Source organism: Bremia lactucae, linkage group LG2, assembly GCF_004359215.1.
Source record: "Bremia lactucae strain SF5 linkage group LG2, whole genome shotgun sequence".
In the NCBI taxonomy this organism is placed as follows: Eukaryota; Oomycota; class Peronosporomycetes; order Peronosporales; family Peronosporaceae; genus Bremia; species Bremia lactucae.
The window spans coordinates 3,582,641-3,600,958 of record NC_090611.1 but is presented as its reverse complement, the minus strand read 5'-3'; the positions used below and the strand labels follow the sequence as shown (position 1 = coordinate 3,600,958).

Genomic DNA, 18,318 nt, shown 5'->3' with positions numbered 1-18,318 from the left:
TTTTATGCTGACATCCTCATCAGCGACAATGGGAAATTTGCATCAGCAAAGAGGGTGCGTGATCTCCTGACTTTTCTTTCAATTTGGACGCGTCCCGAAAGGATCATTGCTGATGAGTCAATTAGACATGACTACTCTCGATTACGGTATTTTTGCGTGTAAAGGTCGCGCTTGTGAGCACAAAACATCTTAAAGGCTGAAAGAGCATGGAAGCCACTGTGCGACGTTAATATATCGATCCGGAGCATTTACTGCAGAGCGTAGCATCAATACTGAAGGCGACAAGGATAGTACATATATAGGCTGACATATGCATCCTGCTCTAATTTAGCAATATAATCGCTTTAGGGGTGACACTTGCACCGTATGCGTGTATCATTAGAACCCTCTTCCATTTATGATGGTATCAGTGACCCGATATTATGCTTGCAGTTCAGAAGACGACGGGACAGACCTATCAGCCACTGCTACACGATTAGAAGCTTGCAAAGCGAATGACGCGCTACCTAAACGGCACGAGTTCAATAAATTATTTATGAGACCAAGCGAAATGAAAAATTATCGATTGTGCTTGAAAGTTCAGCGATGCCGATTCGCCGCTGACAATAATGACAGGAGGTCTCTGATAGAGATATTATACATTCCAACGATATGGCGATTAGCTGGAAAGCCAGAACAGGGTGGCGTATCCCCATCGTTGGTGGAAGCCGAATTGTGTCGGAGGTCGCCCGAGAGCTTTAGGTGTGCAGCAATTCGGCAGCTTAACGGCGAGGCGGTCGATCAAGGCGAAACATATTGACGTTTGAGTGCAGTTTTGCCCGTCGTGGAATTGTGCTGCGACATTATGTGCGGTCGAAGCAGATGCTAGCTGATTTGCTGGCCAAGGTACTTACCGCAACCAAGCTCGCTAAATAACATGTTTTAAGGCGTGTCGGGTGTGACGGTAGCTTATGGCAGAGGAAGGATGTTAATAATTGTAAAATTCTAGCGTAGGGTAGTCGTTTCACGCTAGTTACGAACGTGCTTGAGAGGTGTGGTAACGTAAAGTAGAGCTGACGACTAAGAGCCTGTATTTTAAAAGCTTTGGCCTGCTTCGGCTGTAGAGATCAGCTCGGATGGATAAAAACGCAGAGAGGTAAGACGGATAACACAAGAGAATAATGGCAGAATCCTTTGATTTCGGTGCTACAGACACGATAACTAACGAATTTGGTAATGTACAATTATTGATAAGCGTCCTCACTGCGTCAGTTAATTCTGCATAACACGCAGCGTTGACTAGAGAGCTAGCAACCTCTGCTATAATAAGAATTACAAATCCTTTCACTGCAGCGGTCGCCGTCAACAGTCAAAGTGAGAATCTTAGCGAGCCGAATCGTCCAATCTGAAAATCTCAATAGTGTCGATAATTTTATGGATTTCCCCTTAATTAGAGAAATGTTATCATTCGTGACGTGCCTAGGATTAAATCTCACGAGCTCTGAACCGGTTAAAATAACAAACTGATCGAAGTCGGACTTTGTCTCACGAAATCGGATCACGGAAATTGATCGGCGTTACTTGTACGGGCTTAAGACGACGTTATCTGGCTTACCCGTGCACGTGAGGAAGCGTTGAGTAAGCCCGACTATATGTAAAATTTAACTCTGAAAACCCTAAGTATAGAAAGACTTCCCAGCCTCATGGTAAAATAATGGTTTTATTAAATTAGAGCTCGAAAAGATGAGTTGAATGATATAGAATACATAAACGACCAAAATTATTGTGGACACACCAAGATTTTGTGAACCACCCAAAATATTAGTTCTGCAATGCCAATTTTCGAACATTTGGAATATTTGTTTCAAGCAGTTTCAAAAATATAAAGGTATGAAATATGAGAGGTTTAAGGGTTACCCGAAGGTTTACGAAGGTCTGGTTGAGAGCGGGTCTTGTCAGACCTCATTTTTCAATTTAACGCGCAGATAGCAGATTGAATCGCACTTAATCGAAAAAGACAAGAAAAGAGGAAAGCCTTCAACGGATCATACTAACATACTGGTTTGTATGTGTAGGATGGCAAACTCAACTTACGACGATGGCAACGGCAAGGACACGGGTATTGCCCTCACGCCAAGGCTTGAAGGGGAGGAGGACCGTCGGGGCCGGGGGAGAGCTGGGCTCGCCACGGCGCCGACATCTAAATGTCGCTCTGGGTCCTCGGACAGCCAAGGTCTTGGGGGTAGTGAGCTGGATCCAAGCCTAGCCACTGAACCGCAGGAAAGTCTGGAACCGTGTGCGGCTGTGGGGAACGCGGCGGATTACCAGCCCCAATGGCCGATACGTTGGCCGTGGTAGAGAATGACAGGTACGTGGCCACGAGTCCATGTCCCAGGCCTGACACTTCCCGACGTCATGGAAGTCTTACGTCTACTTGTCAATATCTTACTGGCTATTAATAGGTCTGGCTTTTATTGATAACACAGAAGCATGCGACGTGCTACACCCGCGAATTCGAGTAAGCATCCTACTAAAGTAACATGTACGTAAAATTTAGTAACATGTTACGGGAATAGCTCATTACATTACTGTTTTATGCTGACATCCTCATCAGCGACAATGGGAAATTTGCATCAGCAAAGAGGGTGCGTGATCTCCTGACTTTTCTTTCAATTTGGACGCGTCCCGAAAGGATCATTGCTGATGAGTCAATTAGACATGACTACTCTCGATTACGGTATTTTTGCGTGTAAAGGTCGCGCTTGTGAGCACAAAACATCTTAAAGGCTGAAAGAGCATGGAAGCCACTGTGCGACGTTAATATATCGATCCGGAGCATTTACTGCAGAGCGTAGCATCAGTACTGAAGGCGACAAGGATAGTGTATATATATAGGCTGACACATGCATCCTGCTCTAATTTAGCAATATAATTGCTTTAGGGGTGACACTTGCACCGTATGCGTGTATCATTAGAACCCTCTTCCATTATGGTATCAATATATTAACTTATATTTGTTTTTCTAGAACCTCACGTTTTTCTCAAACACGACTCCGATCTTAACCAAGACTTATCAACTTTAGAATACTTGGCTAATCAATTTTTGTTAATTATTTATTTAAATGTGACATGTATCATTAAAAAATCAGTCACGACTTTTAGAATACATTCGTCGCAGAAATTGTTACGGCAAGACCAACAAATAGCGACAGTCAAGTCTGACAGATCGTCAGTTAATAGACGAGGACGTCTTTTCGGCTGCACAAGGTGAACCGCAAATCTGAAATTTGAAGAACGCAATAGACATCATTTGACGTTTCTTAATAAGCTGATAACGTTATAGGTCAATACATTATTATTATTGAGGCCAGACCATCAATTTTGCATGGAATGAGTGCATCTGTTAAAAGGCAATGCTTCTGCCAAGCAATAAGTTATATACCAATTAGCAGTTCTTATATGCCTTAAACTATTGAGAAAATATATATTGTTTTTCTTATACCCATTTTTTTGCTTGAGAAACGAGCGGAAAGTGCCGACTCAAACACGCATAAACATATTAAATGTGGCTGCAATGCCAGCTCATTACCCCATTCCTCGGTAGAAGGCCACGCCATATAAATATGGTGGGATGAATCACTTTGAGTGCTATCGTCCATACCGATAATTACAAGTGGACCTATCAAATCAAAGTCACTGCAGTCGATACGCCAAGTGGCATGTTATGAAAAGGCAACTTTAAATTGTGGCTTTCATATGCTTCGATGATACCTGGTCGTAAATTTGTTCGGCTAATGGGATAGCCATGGTGTCCTCAGGACGGCGACACACCTTTCATTATTTTGGCGAGATGGCTATCATTCTTCGCAAAATTGAATTCCAACTGAAATGAAATCTTTGCAAGAAGTATGTGCTTGGTGACGCTTAAACGCTTCGACATCACCATCATTTTTTTCCAGGTGATAACAGTCACAATCGGTTAAGCAATTAGGTACACAATGTGTTTACCGATGGGAGCAACTAAAATGAATACTTTTACAAGGTATAAATTCGGCTAGATCAGCATCAATGTGTTTGTACGACTTGGCCCAACATTTTTTGCGGCAGTAGTACTCAGACGAATACCGCCTTACAGTGTGATGCCGGGCAAATTAAACGGGATCACGGCGATGGTTAGATTGTCATATTACTTTTGCAACGTGGCTTGCTTATTAAACGGGGCAACTTCTGCGGTAGATCTTACCAGTGTGTGAACGAGCGAGCCTGCCTCCACTCAAACATACCATGTCCGCAAAATAGAAATGGGGCTCAACGTTGCATGCATTTGCGAAAAAATGTCGCGCACCATGCAGTTGAAAGGCAGGACATGATTTATCGCAAATTCAGCTTGGGATTAGCTACTCCGTTCCCGGAGTTCTAGCTCTAATCATGGGTAGGCTATTTCATTTTTGAATTAATCCTTTTGTTTTTGAAAAGTGATCGATTGAGGATGGCAACGTGTCGATACAGCTGTCTAACACCTTTAATACCTCTCGTTAACGGTGCGGAAACCTAAAATCTCAATTCGAGAAAATAGACGCGAGTGCGCTATGAGTTTACAACACGTACGTCACAAATTAGACGGTGGTGCTTAAGGCAAGCTAATATCCCAAGGTACTGAATGCACTTTTTGATGGGGCGGTCTACACCGTTTTTATCTTACCGTATTTAAATAGCAAAAGAACAATCCAAAATTAGGGACCGGTAGGAGTCTGCCGGCACCGGCGAACATGGTGCAGCACCGATGGCATGCAGTCATGCTTTACAATTCCCAATGTACACGACCCAGTGCTTTCTGCTTACAGCCAAAAATGATTTTCTTATGCTCGGATGACCGCTGATCTTTGTAACACAGGCTTTATAGAGAATAGCGTGTCTAACATCTTCAGCCACAGTTACGACTACCTGGTACGATTTATGAAGACGCATTGGCATCCGCTCAAGACGAATAGAATCTAGTGACAAAGTGGTCGGCAAATAAACACTTTTTTTCTTGCGACATGATAATGCTAAATGCTTAAATTTTAATGGCGACGTGGTTTTGATAAGCACTAAAATATAATTAAAGACATTGGTTGTAGGTATATGGTGTGTCGGCAAAGCAAAACATTCAATTGTATTTACGGTTGAAAGCCCATTAAGTGTTATTAATGGAGCCTCTTAAGTCTTGAACTGGCTGAGATGCCCAAAACAAGGTAGGTATCTCAATCGAGACTTCATCAGGGATTGAAGACACCCCTGAAGATGATGATGAAGGTGAGGTATATTAAGGTACGATCTCCTACCTAAGAATATCCGTTCGGCCGCGATCCTGTCGCAGCGCCGCTTACTCAAAACTTACGTCCCTGCGAGGCCTCGGCAGTTATTTGCCGTCGTTGAAGGTGTCGCGTTGCCGCTGCGCTTTTGCGCGCCGTCATTCATGGCCCTGTCTGCTCCTCGCTTTCCGCGGCAATGAACGTCTCAATTCAGTGATTGACGTCTTGGTCCAAGACATCTTTTACCAAGCGGACGAGGTGACAAGACGTCGGCGTGAACACCTGAGCGGACGCTCGAGTGTCCATCGCGATGTTGGCTGCTCTTTCCGCCATCTTGTTGTGCTCGTGGTAGTGATAAGCTCAGCTGGTGACCACGATGTTGGCTGCGAGTGCTCTCGCCTCGCGAAAGACTGCTGCAAACTGGGGCTTGAGCGGTCCTTTCGGAGCTGTGAGACCACTTCGTGCAATGACACGAAGCTGCGTTATCTTTGCTCGTCGGAAGCAATGGACCAGTCCGCTATAATCTGCAAAATTGTTCGTTGTCGTCTTCGCGCTGTACGACATGCTCGCAACCCACGTTATCGCCACTCCGTGCGTTGTAACGTGCTCTCGAAGAATCACCGACCCGGAGCCACCTGGCCCCGGGTTGCCGCGAGATCCTCCGTTGACAAAAAGCAGGCAGAGAACATCTGATTGTCCGCCTGATGACAAGGCCGTGCTGATCTCATGAATGCCGCCACCGGGTTGGTAAGTCGAGCTGCGAAAGCGCGCAAGCCGCAGACTACTGTGTGTGAGTGCTCGGTGGGCTTTAGCCGACAAGGTCGGGTGTATCATGCATCGGAGCCGCTCAGTTCAAATCGCGTAAGCCATTGTTGCTATCGCGTAGTGCCAGAGTTCATTTGAGTCCACGAAGACCGTCGCTCGTGCCCGTCGAGGTGACCCCATAGCGCAAATAGATGCTGCCAATGTTGTTGCGCTACAAAGCGAATTCAGCCAATATGGCTAATGGGTGCGTAGATGCGGTGGGAGCACTTGGAACTCGGGCACGACCTTTCTTGCGCTGCTTGGTTCCTCCCATCGATTTCATTGCGTGCACTAATTACCTTGTACAGGCTGTCGAGCGCGAGGATAAACAGGAGTGGAGCCATCGGGCACCCTTGTTGTATCCCACACAACACGTACGCTGCCGTGACAGGAAGCCGTTCACGATGAACGGACAGATCGGATTCTCGTAGAGCACCCGACTATTGTCACAAACTTCCGCGAGAATCCGAGCCACTTAGCGAGGACCTTCGTGAATAGCTTGTAATTACTGTTCAGACGAGCGATGAACCTGTGATCTAGTGGCAAGGCCGCGGTAGCCAACTTCATGAGGCACTGTATGTTGTATTTTCCGAAAGACACCGGCACCACGCCGCACTCGCGCCACCGCGCAAGGATCGGTGCAAGCAGCACTGCATTGTCGCGATTTGCACCGCCTGATCAGGCTTTTCGCATGCGAGCACGGCGCAAAGCGACCCGCGCTTTAGTTTCTTCAGCGCAGCAGCAACGCCGTCCAGAGTGGTTGGAGCGATAACTGCCGTTTCGTCCAGACCATGCCGTAGTGGTAGGAAGGCAACAGTCTAGGGAGCCGTAATGTCGATGCATGATGCTTGCCCAGCCGTCCGCCATCTCGTTCGCAAGAGCTCGCGATCGATTCAGTATCGCCCAGCAACAGGATCGTGTTATCTTGAAAGCTCGTGGACACCCGAGTCGAAAAAAAACGGCGTGACGACTGTCCCGAATAGTATATGTGCTGTCGGAGCAGGCGTTCGCATTCGCTCACTGCTACCTGAGCCAGCACTCGGCAAATCGGGCCTGATAGCTTACGACGTATTCACGTCGTCATCTTCGTCGTAAGTCGCGTTTGTTCAGTTGCACTGGGTCGGGCTTCTCACGTGGACATGTTTTGCTCTGCTACATCGGACGTTGTTTCGCCAGTTGCGTTCCACTGAAACGCCGGTGAAGTCTAGCCGTTGTCGGTAGCTCCGAGTCATGCAGAGCTTGACGCGACGAGCCTCGAATAGGATCTCTTTGTGCAGCTCAGCTTTCCAGATGCCCCACCAATTCGCGAGCCGTTGTGCGGTTGCCATATTCGCGTGGACGATGTCCTGTGCCCCTTCTACTTCGCGTATCGCTACGTCGAGTGCTAGATGATTAGCGCGACTGTCTTCTCTGTGCTCGTGGACCCGGGTAGACTTGGCGAGACCTTCGCACCGGAACAATACGGGAGGGTGCGCCGACTCGAATCGTCACGCCATTGTGACAAGCCGCAGGTCCTAGGACAAATTACTCGATGTCTTGAACTTAGTTCGCGTGTAGATAACGGGGCCACTTTATCAGGCCTATTATGATCGCATAGAGCTCCTTCTCGTGCGTAGACCAATTTAATTCATGCGTGCCTAGTTTTTTTTTTATGTAAAAGGCAAACCGGATGATCAATGTGACCATATATCTGGGAGAGGACCCCGCGGACGCAAGCTCCGGATGCGTCAGTAGTAAATGGAATCGCTTCGAGAAATCAAAAAGCTTTTAAAGCAGGTGTAGACTGCAAGGCTTGTTTCAGACGATTGACGACGGAGCAGTAGGACGACGTGAGCAAACTGAAAGATAAAGCGACGATAGTACTCACATAGACCGAGTAAGCTACGGAGCTTCTTGATTGGTGTGGGTGTCCGCACGTTAAGATCGTTGACGTCTTGGACATATCGACGAATAGTCCGTGAGAAGCCACGGTGTACTCCAAAAAAACTTACCTTGGTCATGCCAAACCTTCATTTGTCACGATGTGCGAACAATCTTGTTCGCGAAGAGCCCTTGATAAGCACGCGAGGTGTTGAATGTGATCCTCCAGTTTAGCTGAAAATCTGCAAATGTCGTCCGGATAGACCACTAGGAGTGGAATTTTTTAAACAGAACTCGCATTAAACGGGATCATACACCGGGCAGGCTGGCTTATACCATGGGCGCGACGCACCATTATATAGTCCCGTAATTGGTTCGAATTCAGTGTACGGTTTGGTATTTGGATAAACACACATCTGGTGGGATCCTTGAGCCGAGTCCATGACGAAAGCAATTCCATGCCGTGCATTTAATCAAAGAACTTGTCAATGCGAGCAAAAAGAATTTTTGGACCGATATTTGAAATTTTACGTAGCGGGAGCCAATAATCCACCGAGTTAGAGGCGTTGCACTTCCGGAACGAACCCATTCAGTGCGAGAAAGCGCATGGCCTATTGTGGGGGTCCTTTTTCGGGATGCAAAAAATATTGGAGACCCATGGAAAAGCCTATGGCAAGCTTCTTGTCAACAAACAAGGGAAGTGCCTATTGCTGTCCGCGATAGGAGTAAGCGTAGCCTGTCGCTGGTTTAAGCATCCCGCCTCATGGTCATCTCGAATTTAACGCGCCGATGAGGCAAAAGTTTACCCGATATTTTTTTGGTAGTACGTCCGAATACATTCTGATGAGGGCAACGATGCGAGGATCTGTCACGACTTACTACTCGGTGACTTGATATATCTTAACGCGACATACTTGGGAAATTCGGAATCATGCACCTTACGATTAAAGTCAGCGAACGAAATACTGGTCGGCTTGTCAACAAGAGTTGGAATGACTGAAAAGGCGACTTCGTGCGTTTGCCAGTTGATTACTGGTTCGTAAGCTGAAAGCCAAGATTTACCCAATGTGATGTCATGTTTGGATTCCATCGACCATGCGAGGTTTCGGACGTCACGAAGTCTCGTCCCTCGAACTCAATATCGACCAAACCTTCTTCGACCTGCCTTTTGATAGTGTTAAAACCATCGAATCGCTTAATTTATATGGTTTTCACATCCAAAACATGCTTCAACAATTCTGGGTTTACGACGCCACATGTCGCCCCAGAATTAAGCGTTATCCGGGTATTTTGTTGCCGTATTTGCCGTCTTTTGATGACCAAGTCCTCGGATAGACTCTCGTCGTCGGATTTGTTGCCGAAAAGGAATCCGTGTGAAATATCAGAAACTTCTTTGGTCTCCGAGTCAACTTCGTCGAATTAATACACTGTATTGCGGTCTTGAAGATTGTCGTTGCGACGCACGTTACCTGTGTTGTCCGTGTTGCGGTTTTGCAATTTAAAACACTACTCAATACTATGTATTTACTTCTTGCAATAGCGGCAGAACGACTGTGAAATCTGGCGTTGATTCGTCTGAAACCGTCCAAGCGCATTGCCGACCTCCATAGGTTTCGGATCATGGCGTAATTGCGAAGGAAACGATGCAGGCAGTTTTTCACTTAATTGAGGCATAGAAGTATCCTGATGCTGTCCCGAAGTGAGCGTCTATAATCTATTGCGACCATGATTGCTTGACTTAATATGGTGCAGCAGCGATACTCGACTTCCTGTCGAATGGCACTACGTAATCCCCGATAGAATAGATGATCTTGTCTTTAATTTGCACCATTATTTGACGGGACCGGGCAATGTAATCAACTATTTCTTGCAGTTTGATTGCTTATTGAATTCAAATCGTCACGTAGACGAAGTTTAAGATTAGTCGTACACATTCACGGTCTAACCTGTAAACATTCACGTGCATAATTGATGTCGTGCCTTTTGATTTAATACCATTTGGCAGCACTCTCCATGAGCTGCTTATAGAATAGGACTGCCATGATGTTTAAATCCAAGACTTATTCCAAATAGAAAAGTTAAATTCACTTAATCGGCTCGATTATTGGATGTCTTACGCTTCTTCTCGAGGTCTCGCAGAGTGTAAGGAAGATTTTGGCGGAGGGTACGCTCAGCTTCCGTGAAGAGGGTGTCAACTTCACGAAGAGGGTTGTTTAGACGATTCGCTTCGTCAGAAAAGTACTGCGTAATCTTGGTCAGCTCGCGGCGCAAGGCCTTGGCAACAACGCAAGCTCTTTGAAGTGACTTGTACGGGTTCTGGGCGCAGTTTAGCCTCTTCTCTAGCGCTAAAAGAGAAGGCTTTGATGCTGCCATTATTAACTATAAGTCGTTATGGCTGTGACGCATCGGTGTAACAGCAGGAGTTGACACATTGCTATGAATGCACCCGACGAAGTCATTCTCCTATTCACCGAATACCTCGACCCGAGCAGATTTTACGCACGAAAGCCAACAATCTTGAAACACTAGGAAGGTGTGGCTTGCTTGCGTTCATGGTGGGTACAAAAACTTGGACACTAATATCCGCCAAAAAACTGACACGGATTTTGATGTACCCACGAGCAGTCACACCCGTCACACTACTTTCATTAATACAGAGGTAGATAAACGGGTGTCGATAATCCCACATTAAACCGTTTTTTTAGTTAGATAAACGGGTGTGTACCGTTTCTTGATATAATAAGCGGGGGTGGCGATATTAAAGGGTGGGCTCTCAAGACGATTTTAGAGGAAAAAAAATGTTGATTTTGTGATGCAGTAGAATTGTCATTCCTTGAAAATATTTTATCTTGTCAGCAATCTGTAACTTCTTTTAACGCTACCAAACAAACGGGGGTGGCGATACCGAAGGGTGTGTGTCGCTATACCGGCTTATTTTTTCGAAAAAATATATATACCGAATAGTATTTTGCAAAAGCTATTTCAAACATATCGTTTTTGAATTGCATTTACAAATAACGACATAGTTTTTATATTAAACGATTATAGTCGTTTTACAATTACGTTGCACTACATTATTCATATGCTTTTGGTATTTTAATTCAATTTAAATTATCTTTTTATTTCGTAATAAACTGCATTATCACAATGTCAAGTTTTGGCTAATAACACTTCGCGTGACCACAATTTTATTTATGCATCTCAAAATCCCGTGTAAATATCAGTAAATTTGACGCAAAAGAATTTTTATTGGAAAATTTATCAATGTTGTTCGCTTAAGCAGAAAATACACGCTCGTTAATTTATCAGTCCTAGCCAACGGTAGCTATTCGGCGTTAACGATATGTTGCACGTCCTTAATGCTGCTTATCGCGCGCCATGGTTTGTCGTGTACTTGGCAGCCGGCATAGGTGTCATGGTGAATCTAATGGACGAGGCCTGCTCAACTGCCCTCGCCGTGTGCAAACTGTACCCCCATTTTTCATTTGCAGAGACGCTGGGCGAGGAGATCAGTATGCACACTACTCTTGTACCACTGGTGCGTGTGCGCATGCCCACGCTGCAGTTTTTAGGCGTATATATCGCCTTGTATGCAGCGAAGCACTGGGGATTGCTAGACCGAGGTTGGTTGCTGCTACTCGACTCTTTCTCGTGTCGTTGGTTAAAGCATCAATTGTTTGAGGTTCTACCGACGTAGTAAGTGGATTATCAAGCTGCGTACAACTTTATATTATTGACGTATTCTGTCTGGCAGTTTGCCATTTATGCTGTCAGAGCCAGATTTGCCCGAGTTACTGTCAGAAGATGAAACACAATACGAGAATTGCGATAACATTGACAATATGTCAGTATTTCCACCTGTGGATAATGACGCGTGTATCAAAGCAATGGCAAAATTGGTACAGGTGAAAATGCAATACGCGAATCGAACGATACGGCGACCCGATGATTGGCTTGTGTTTGATCCGATTCAGAATAAATTGGTCTTTCAAAAGGATGTAATTTCTAATGAGATCCATGCGCTGAATGGTCCTAGCAGTGGCTACAAAAAGTCGTTGTCTCAAGGTTCCGTCGGAGAGAAGCAGGCATCGCCAAAGTGTGATTCGGATGTTTATGGACGTGATATTGTTCAAGAAGTTGCGAGGAGAAGAAAGACATGAGTATCTATGGCTTTTAATGACGTGACATGTGCGAGTTGGCAAATGTAAGTGAAAATGCCGCTCTTCTGTTTGTTTTGTCGTCTCGCTTCCTATGTTAAATTTAATTATGTGCGAAAACTACAATTTATTTACCTTTTTAATCTTGAAATGAACACGATATAGCAAATATTAGAAATAACTGATTGATTTGACGACAATAAAGTATCACAGGGACAAGTAAAAAAGTTCGTGTATTTAATCTAGTCCACATAAACTCAAATCTGAATTTAGACCGCCATGAACTTCTTTATTCTTAAGCTTTGTCCGTCGAGTGAGGAACGCGTCAAAGCCCTTCATGCGTTGCAAATGCTCTTTACTTATGGAATTACCATCGAGGTTTAACACCTGAACTGCCGACCCTTCTCCCAACACTTCCGCAGCAATGGATTGGATCAAGACATCCCCTGCTAGCAAATTTCGGCGTGCCGACAAAATTTTAAGCTTGTTGCATCTTCCAAAAACTGCCGGCAAAGTTGTTAATTTGTTGCCATCTAAATTAATTTCCTCCAACTCCTGCATCTGGTTCATAGTTTCAGGCAACGTCACAATTCCATTCTCCGACAGATCCAGCTCTTGCAATTGACCTAACGCGATCACACGTTGAGGTATGGTACGCAGGTCATTGCCCTTAAGCGAAAGTTTGGCCAAGTTTGGAGGCAGAGCATGCGGAATATCTTTTAAAATATTACCATCTAGCACCAACTATTTCATAATATAATCAATCATATATGCACACGAAAAAAAATGACAATTCGTACCGAGGTGAGTGCCTTTAATTTTGACAAATTCGGAAGCGTTACGAGGACATTAAAGGACACTTTTAGCATCTTGAGCGATGTGAGGCTGTTCATAGCGCATGGCAACTCGCTTAGTTTATTGCTCGAAAGGTCCAGCGTGCGCAGCGTTGACAGCTCAAGAATCTCCGGAGGAATGGTTTTTAACTTGCTTTCAGAAAGCGCCAATACACCCGTTATCCTAGCAGATTGAATCTTCTGGTGCTGGACACTGCGATTATTCTTAGGCTTGCTTTTGGCCTTTGAATGGGCCTCACGTGCCTTCGTGGCCGTAGTCCCCATACACGGGCCTTTATTGTTAAACTATTTTATGAGAAGGTTTAGTAAAAATAATCATTTGATGACTACTTTGGAAACGTTCTTGCAAATGCTACCTCTTATTGGTCAAAATCCCTTCGTGGTCCGTCTCCATTAATAATACGCATGATCAGCAGCGAGTCTAGCGACGAGGAGCTCGCGACGCTGCACGCAGCTGCCTTGACTGCACCGAAACCTGTGCGTAAACTCAAAACGACAGAAAATCTCGATACGAAAGCTTCCAGAACGCATACGGATCATGGAAGTGCTAAAACTCGCTCGTCGGACGACTCGATCGACCCCGAGGAGGCTCAGAGACTCAAACGTGAGGCTCGGAAGAAGCGGAAAGTGAATGTAAAAGCACAGCGAGAAGTAGAAAAAAAGCAGCAGATACAACAACAATTAGACACTGAGCGAGATAGTAAAGGACGTGCGTACACGTTGAGCATGGCCATTCCTGGCTCCATTCTCGACAATGCTCAGACGAAGGAGCTTAAAACGTACTTGGCCGGTCAAGTCGCTCGTGCTGCTGTCATTTTCCAAGTTGACGAGATTATTGTATTTGACGATCAATTAGCTGCCTCTGCAAGCACTAGTGGAGTACCAAAGAAACGTGCGCACGACTGCCACGTGTTTATGGCTCGGATTCTTCAGTACCTGGAAACGCCTCAGTACTTGCGGCGTGCTCTCTTTCCCATGCACTCAGATCTAAGCTGTGCTGGTCTATTGAATCCATTAGACTGTCCGCATCACTTGCGAGCGCACGAGTGGAGCGTATACCGCGAAGGTGTGGTCACTGATCGACCTTTAAAGGAGAAGGAAGGATCCCATGTCTACGTGGGTCTTTCACGAGAAGTTGTGGTCGACAAACGTATACAACCAGGTATACGTGTGACTGTGAAAATTGATGAAGCATCGAAAGAGTTTAAAAAAAAGAGTACGTGCTTTTGTAATTGTCAATTATGAAGACATTGAAAAATGATTTTAATATTGGACATGGTCTAGTGGTGGGTACATTGGTGTCGCTAGCCGAACCTCGGGAACAACTTGGGGTGTATTGGGGCTACACGACGCGTTTTGCCCCTTTACTGAGTAATGTGTGGACAGATTGTCCATTTTCTGGTGGCTATGACCTTAAAATCGGCACGTCCGAAAGGGGGACTTTATCTGTGGATGACCCTGGCTTTTCATTGCCAACATTTCGCCACGCACTGATTGTTTTTGGTGGCGTTGCTGGTCTGGAAGAGTGCGTGGATGCGGACGAGACTGTTGTAGTGAGTGGAGAGGATTCGAGTACGCTCTTTGATATGTGGGTGAATACGTGTCCAGAACAAGGAAGTCGTACGATCCGATCCGAGGAAGCGCTACTCATTTCACTAGCAGCTCTTCGACCTCACGTCAAACGAAGCGGACGAGCTTTATAGATTGTAAACAATATATTGGCGTGGACAATAGTAAAGATTGAATAATAAGACAAAGATCTGTTTTTTTTTTCTTAACATATACACATGTGAAAGCAAGGTTAAGTAAAAAGCGTTTGCCTCAGAAGTGAGCTATTTAGTTTAAGTATCGGAATTATTACAGCTTTGAAAGTTTTTTTAAAGAGGTTCAGATTGTCTATTTACAAGGACTATTATGTGCAAGATCTTGGGAAAGTCCTGAATGAGGATGTCAGCACTTGTTGGTGCATGCATACAGCAAAGCACAATTTGTAACTGACGCAATTTCTCGATGCTCTCGCAATGACGGGGTGTGAAGTATTATTCCATCTAAGAGGAATATTTAGTATTATTTCCTATGAGAGCAAATAAATAAAGAAGTACAAAATTATCATCTTTATTACTTTTGACTTAAATAGTTCCAATATTCCCAAATTTGGTAATCTTGATGCATAGACATTAGCTCTATTAATTGGTCGTTTNTAATCCCACATTAAACCGTTTTTTTAGTTAGATAAACGGGTGTGTACCGTTTCTTGATATAATAAGCGGGGGTGGCGATATTAAAGGGTGGGCTCTCAAGACGATTTTAGAGGAAAAAAAATGTTGATTTTGTGATGCAGTAGAATTGTCATTCCTTGAAAATATTTTATCTTGTCAGCAATCTGTAACTTCTTTTAACGCTACCAAACAAACGGGGGTGGCGATACCGAAGGGTGTGTGTCGCTATACCGGCTTATTTTTTCGAAAAAATATATATACCGAATAGTATTTTGCAAAAGCTATTTCAAACATATCGTTTTTGAATTGCATTTACAAATAACGACATAGTTTTTATATTAAACGATTATAGTCGTTTTACAATTACGTTGCACTACATTATTCATATGCTTTTGGTATTTTAATTCAATTTAAATTATCTTTTTATTTCGTAATAAACTGCATTATCACAATGTCAAGTTTTGGCTAATAACACTTCGCGTGACCACAATTTTATTTATGCATCTCAAAATCCCGTGTAAATATCAGTAAATTTGACGCAAAAGAATTTTTATTGGAAAATTTATCAATGTTGTTCGCTTAAGCAGAAAATACACGCTCGTTAATTTATCAGTCCTAGCCAACGGTAGCTATTCGGCGTTAACGATATGTTGCACGTCCTTAATGCTGCTTATCGCGCGCCATGGTTTGTCGTGTACTTGGCAGCCGGCATAGGTGTCATGGTGAATCTAATGGACGAGGCCTGCTCAACTGCCCTCGCCGTGTGCAAACTGTACCCCCATTTTTCATTTGCAGAGACGCTGGGCGAGGAGATCAGTATGCACACTACTCTTGTACCACTGGTGCGTGTGCGCATGCCCACGCTGCAGTTTTTAGGCGTATATATCGCCTTGTATGCAGCGAAGCACTGGGGATTGCTAGACCGAGGTTGGTTGCTGCTACTCGACTCTTTCTCGTGTCGTTGGTTAAAGCATCAATTGTTTGAGGTTCTACCGACGTAGTAAGTGGATTATCAAGCTGCGTACAACTTTATATTATTGACGTATTCTGTCTGGCAGTTTGCCATTTATGCTGTCAGAGCCAGATTTGCCCGAGTTACTGTCAGAAGATGAAACACAATACGAGAATTGCGATAACATTGACAATATGTCAGTATTTCCACCTGTGGATAATGACGCGTGTATCAAAGCAATGGCAAAATTGGTACAGGTGAAAATGCAATACGCGAATCGAACGATACGGCGACCCGATGATTGGCTTGTGTTTGATCCGATTCAGAATAAATTGGTCTTTCAAAAGGATGTAATTTCTAATGAGATCCATGCGCTGAATGGTCCTAGCAGTGGCTACAAAAAGTCGTTGTCTCAAGGTTCCGTCGGAGAGAAGCAGGCATCGCCAAAGTGTGATTCGGATGTTTATGGACGTGATATTGTTCAAGAAGTTGCGAGGAGAAGAAAGACATGAGTATCTATGGCTTTTAATGACGTGACATGTGCGAGTTGGCAAATGTAAGTGAAAATGCCGCTCTTCTGTTTGTTTTGTCGTCTCGCTTCCTATGTTAAATTTAATTATGTGCGAAAACTACAATTTATTTACCTTTTTAATCTTGAAATGAACACGATATAGCAAATATTAGAAATAACTGATTGATTTGACGACAATAAAGTATCACAGGGACAAGTAAAAAAGTTCGTGTATTTAATCTAGTCCACATAAACTCAAATCTGAATTTAGACCGCCATGAACTTCTTTATTCTTAAGCTTTGTCCGTCGAGTGAGGAACGCGTCAAAGCCCTTCATGCGTTGCAAATGCTCTTTACTTATGGAATTACCATCGAGGTTTAACACCTGAACTGCCGACCCTTCTCCCAACACTTCCGCAGCAATGGATTGGATCAAGACATCCCCTGCTAGCAAATTTCGGCGTGCCGACAAAATTTTAAGCTTGTTGCATCTTCCAAAAACTGCCGGCAAAGTTGTTAATTTGTTGCCATCTAAATTAATTTCCTCCAACTCCTGCATCTGGTTCATAGTTTCAGGCAACGTCACAATTCCATTCTCCGACAGATCCAGCTCTTGCAATTGACCTAACGCGATCACACGTTGAGGTATGGTACGCAGGTCATTGCCCTTAAGCGAAAGTTTGGCCAAGTTTGGAGGCAGAGCATGCGGAATATCTTTTAAAATATTACCATCTAGCACCAACTATTTCATAATATAATCAATCATATATGCACACGAAAAAAAATGACAATTCGTACCGAGGTGAGTGCCTTTAATTTTGACAAATTCGGAAGCGTTACGAGGACATTAAAGGACACTTTTAGCATCTTGAGCGATGTGAGGCTGTTCATAGCGCATGGCAACTCGCTTAGTTTATTGCTCGAAAGGTCCAGCGTGCGCAGCGTTGACAGCTCAAGAATCTCCGGAGGAATGGTTTTTAACTTGCTTTCAGAAAGCGCCAATACACCCGTTATCCTAGCAGATTGAATCTTCTGGTGCTGGACACTGCGATTATTCTTAGGCTTGCTTTTGGCCTTTGAATGGGCCTCACGTGCCTTCGTGGCCGTAGTCCCCATACACGGGCCTTTATTGTTAAACTATTTTATGAGAAGGTTTAGTAAAAATAATCATTTGATGACTACTTTGGAAACGTTCTTGCAAATGCTACCTCTTATTGGTCAAAATCCCTTCGTGGTCCGTCTCCATTAATAATACGCATGATCAGCAGCGAGTCTAGCGACGAGGAGCTCGCGACGCTGCACGCAGCTGCCTTGACTGCACCGAAACCTGTGCGTAAACTCAAAACGACAGAAAATCTCGATACGAAAGCTTCCAGAACGCATACGGATCATGGAAGTGCTAAAACTCGCTCGTCGGACGACTCGATCGACCCCGAGGAGGCTCAGAGACTCAAACGTGAGGCTCGGAAGAAGCGGAAAGTGAATGTAAAAGCACAGCGAGAAGTAGAAAAAAAGCAGCAGATACAACAACAATTAGACACTGAGCGAGATAGTAAAGGACGTGCGTACACGTTGAGCATGGCCATTCCTGGCTCCATTCTCGACAATGCTCAGACGAAGGAGCTTAAAACGTACTTGGCCGGTCAAGTCGCTCGTGCTGCTGTCATTTTCCAAGTTGACGAGATTAT

General features: G+C 44.4%; 6 protein-coding genes across 6 annotated transcripts; 3 read left to right on the top strand and 3 right to left on the bottom strand.

The window, feature by feature from the left end:
- Window positions 1-2,055: 2,055 nt before the first annotated feature.
- On the top strand, window positions 2,056-3,062 carry CCR75_001029 (uncharacterized protein; the record flags this gene model as incomplete). Its single annotated transcript, XM_067959134.1, has 3 exons — window positions 2,056-2,323; window positions 2,828-2,862; window positions 3,006-3,062. 3 exons carry the CDS (start codon window positions 2,056-2,058, stop codon window positions 3,060-3,062), a joined length of 360 nt encoding a protein of 119 aa, XP_067821702.1.
- A 3,846-nt stretch (window positions 3,063-6,908) lies between these two features.
- Window positions 6,909-7,172, top strand: CCR75_001028 (uncharacterized protein; the record flags this gene model as incomplete). Its single annotated transcript, XM_067959133.1, has 1 exon — window positions 6,909-7,172. The coding sequence occupies one exon, from the start codon at window positions 6,909-6,911 to the stop codon at window positions 7,170-7,172; it is 264 nt and encodes an 87-aa protein (XP_067821701.1).
- A 2,853-nt stretch (window positions 7,173-10,025) lies between these two features.
- On the bottom strand, window positions 10,026-10,310 carry CCR75_001027 (uncharacterized protein; the record flags this gene model as incomplete). Its single annotated transcript, XM_067959132.1, has 1 exon — window positions 10,026-10,310. One exon carries the CDS (start codon window positions 10,308-10,310, stop codon window positions 10,026-10,028), a length of 285 nt encoding a protein of 94 aa, XP_067821698.1.
- Window positions 10,311-11,171: 861 nt separating this feature from the next.
- Window positions 11,172-13,278, bottom strand: CCR75_001026 (uncharacterized protein). Its single transcript, XM_067959131.1, has 2 exons — window positions 12,895-13,278; window positions 11,172-12,838 (listed from the first exon to the last, which is right to left on the bottom strand). Exons 1-2 carry the CDS (start codon window positions 13,210-13,212, stop codon window positions 12,332-12,334), a joined length of 825 nt encoding a protein of 274 aa, XP_067821697.1. The 5' UTR covers window positions 13,213-13,278; the 3' UTR covers window positions 11,172-12,331.
- CCR75_001025 (uncharacterized protein) lies at window positions 13,241-16,631 on the top strand (the record flags this gene model as incomplete). The annotated part of the gene is made up of 5 exons (XM_067959130.1): window positions 13,241-13,248; window positions 13,365-14,164; window positions 14,233-14,624; window positions 15,797-16,167; window positions 16,226-16,631. The coding sequence occupies 5 exons, from the start codon at window positions 13,241-13,243 to the stop codon at window positions 16,629-16,631; spliced, it is 1,977 nt and encodes a 658-aa protein (XP_067821700.1).
- Window positions 16,632-16,865: 234 nt separating this feature from the next.
- Window positions 16,866-17,746, bottom strand: CCR75_001024 (uncharacterized protein; the record flags this gene model as incomplete). Its single annotated transcript, XM_067959129.1, has 2 exons — window positions 16,866-17,372; window positions 17,429-17,746. The coding sequence occupies 2 exons, from the start codon at window positions 17,744-17,746 to the stop codon at window positions 16,866-16,868; spliced, it is 825 nt and encodes a 274-aa protein (XP_067821699.1).
- Between the last annotated feature and the right edge of the window lie 572 nt (window positions 17,747-18,318).

What these genes read in the sequence shown, in the direction of transcription:
- CCR75_001026 (XM_067959131.1), bottom strand. Translation starts at nt 13,212, where the DNA reads ATGGGGACTACGGCCACGAAGGCACGTGAGGCCCATTCAAAGGCCAAA. An exon ending in AATTAAAGGCACTCACCTCG is followed by an intron (nt 12,839 to 12,894) that starts GTACGAATTGTC and finishes ATTATGAAATAG; the next exon opens with TTGGTGCTAGATGGTAATAT.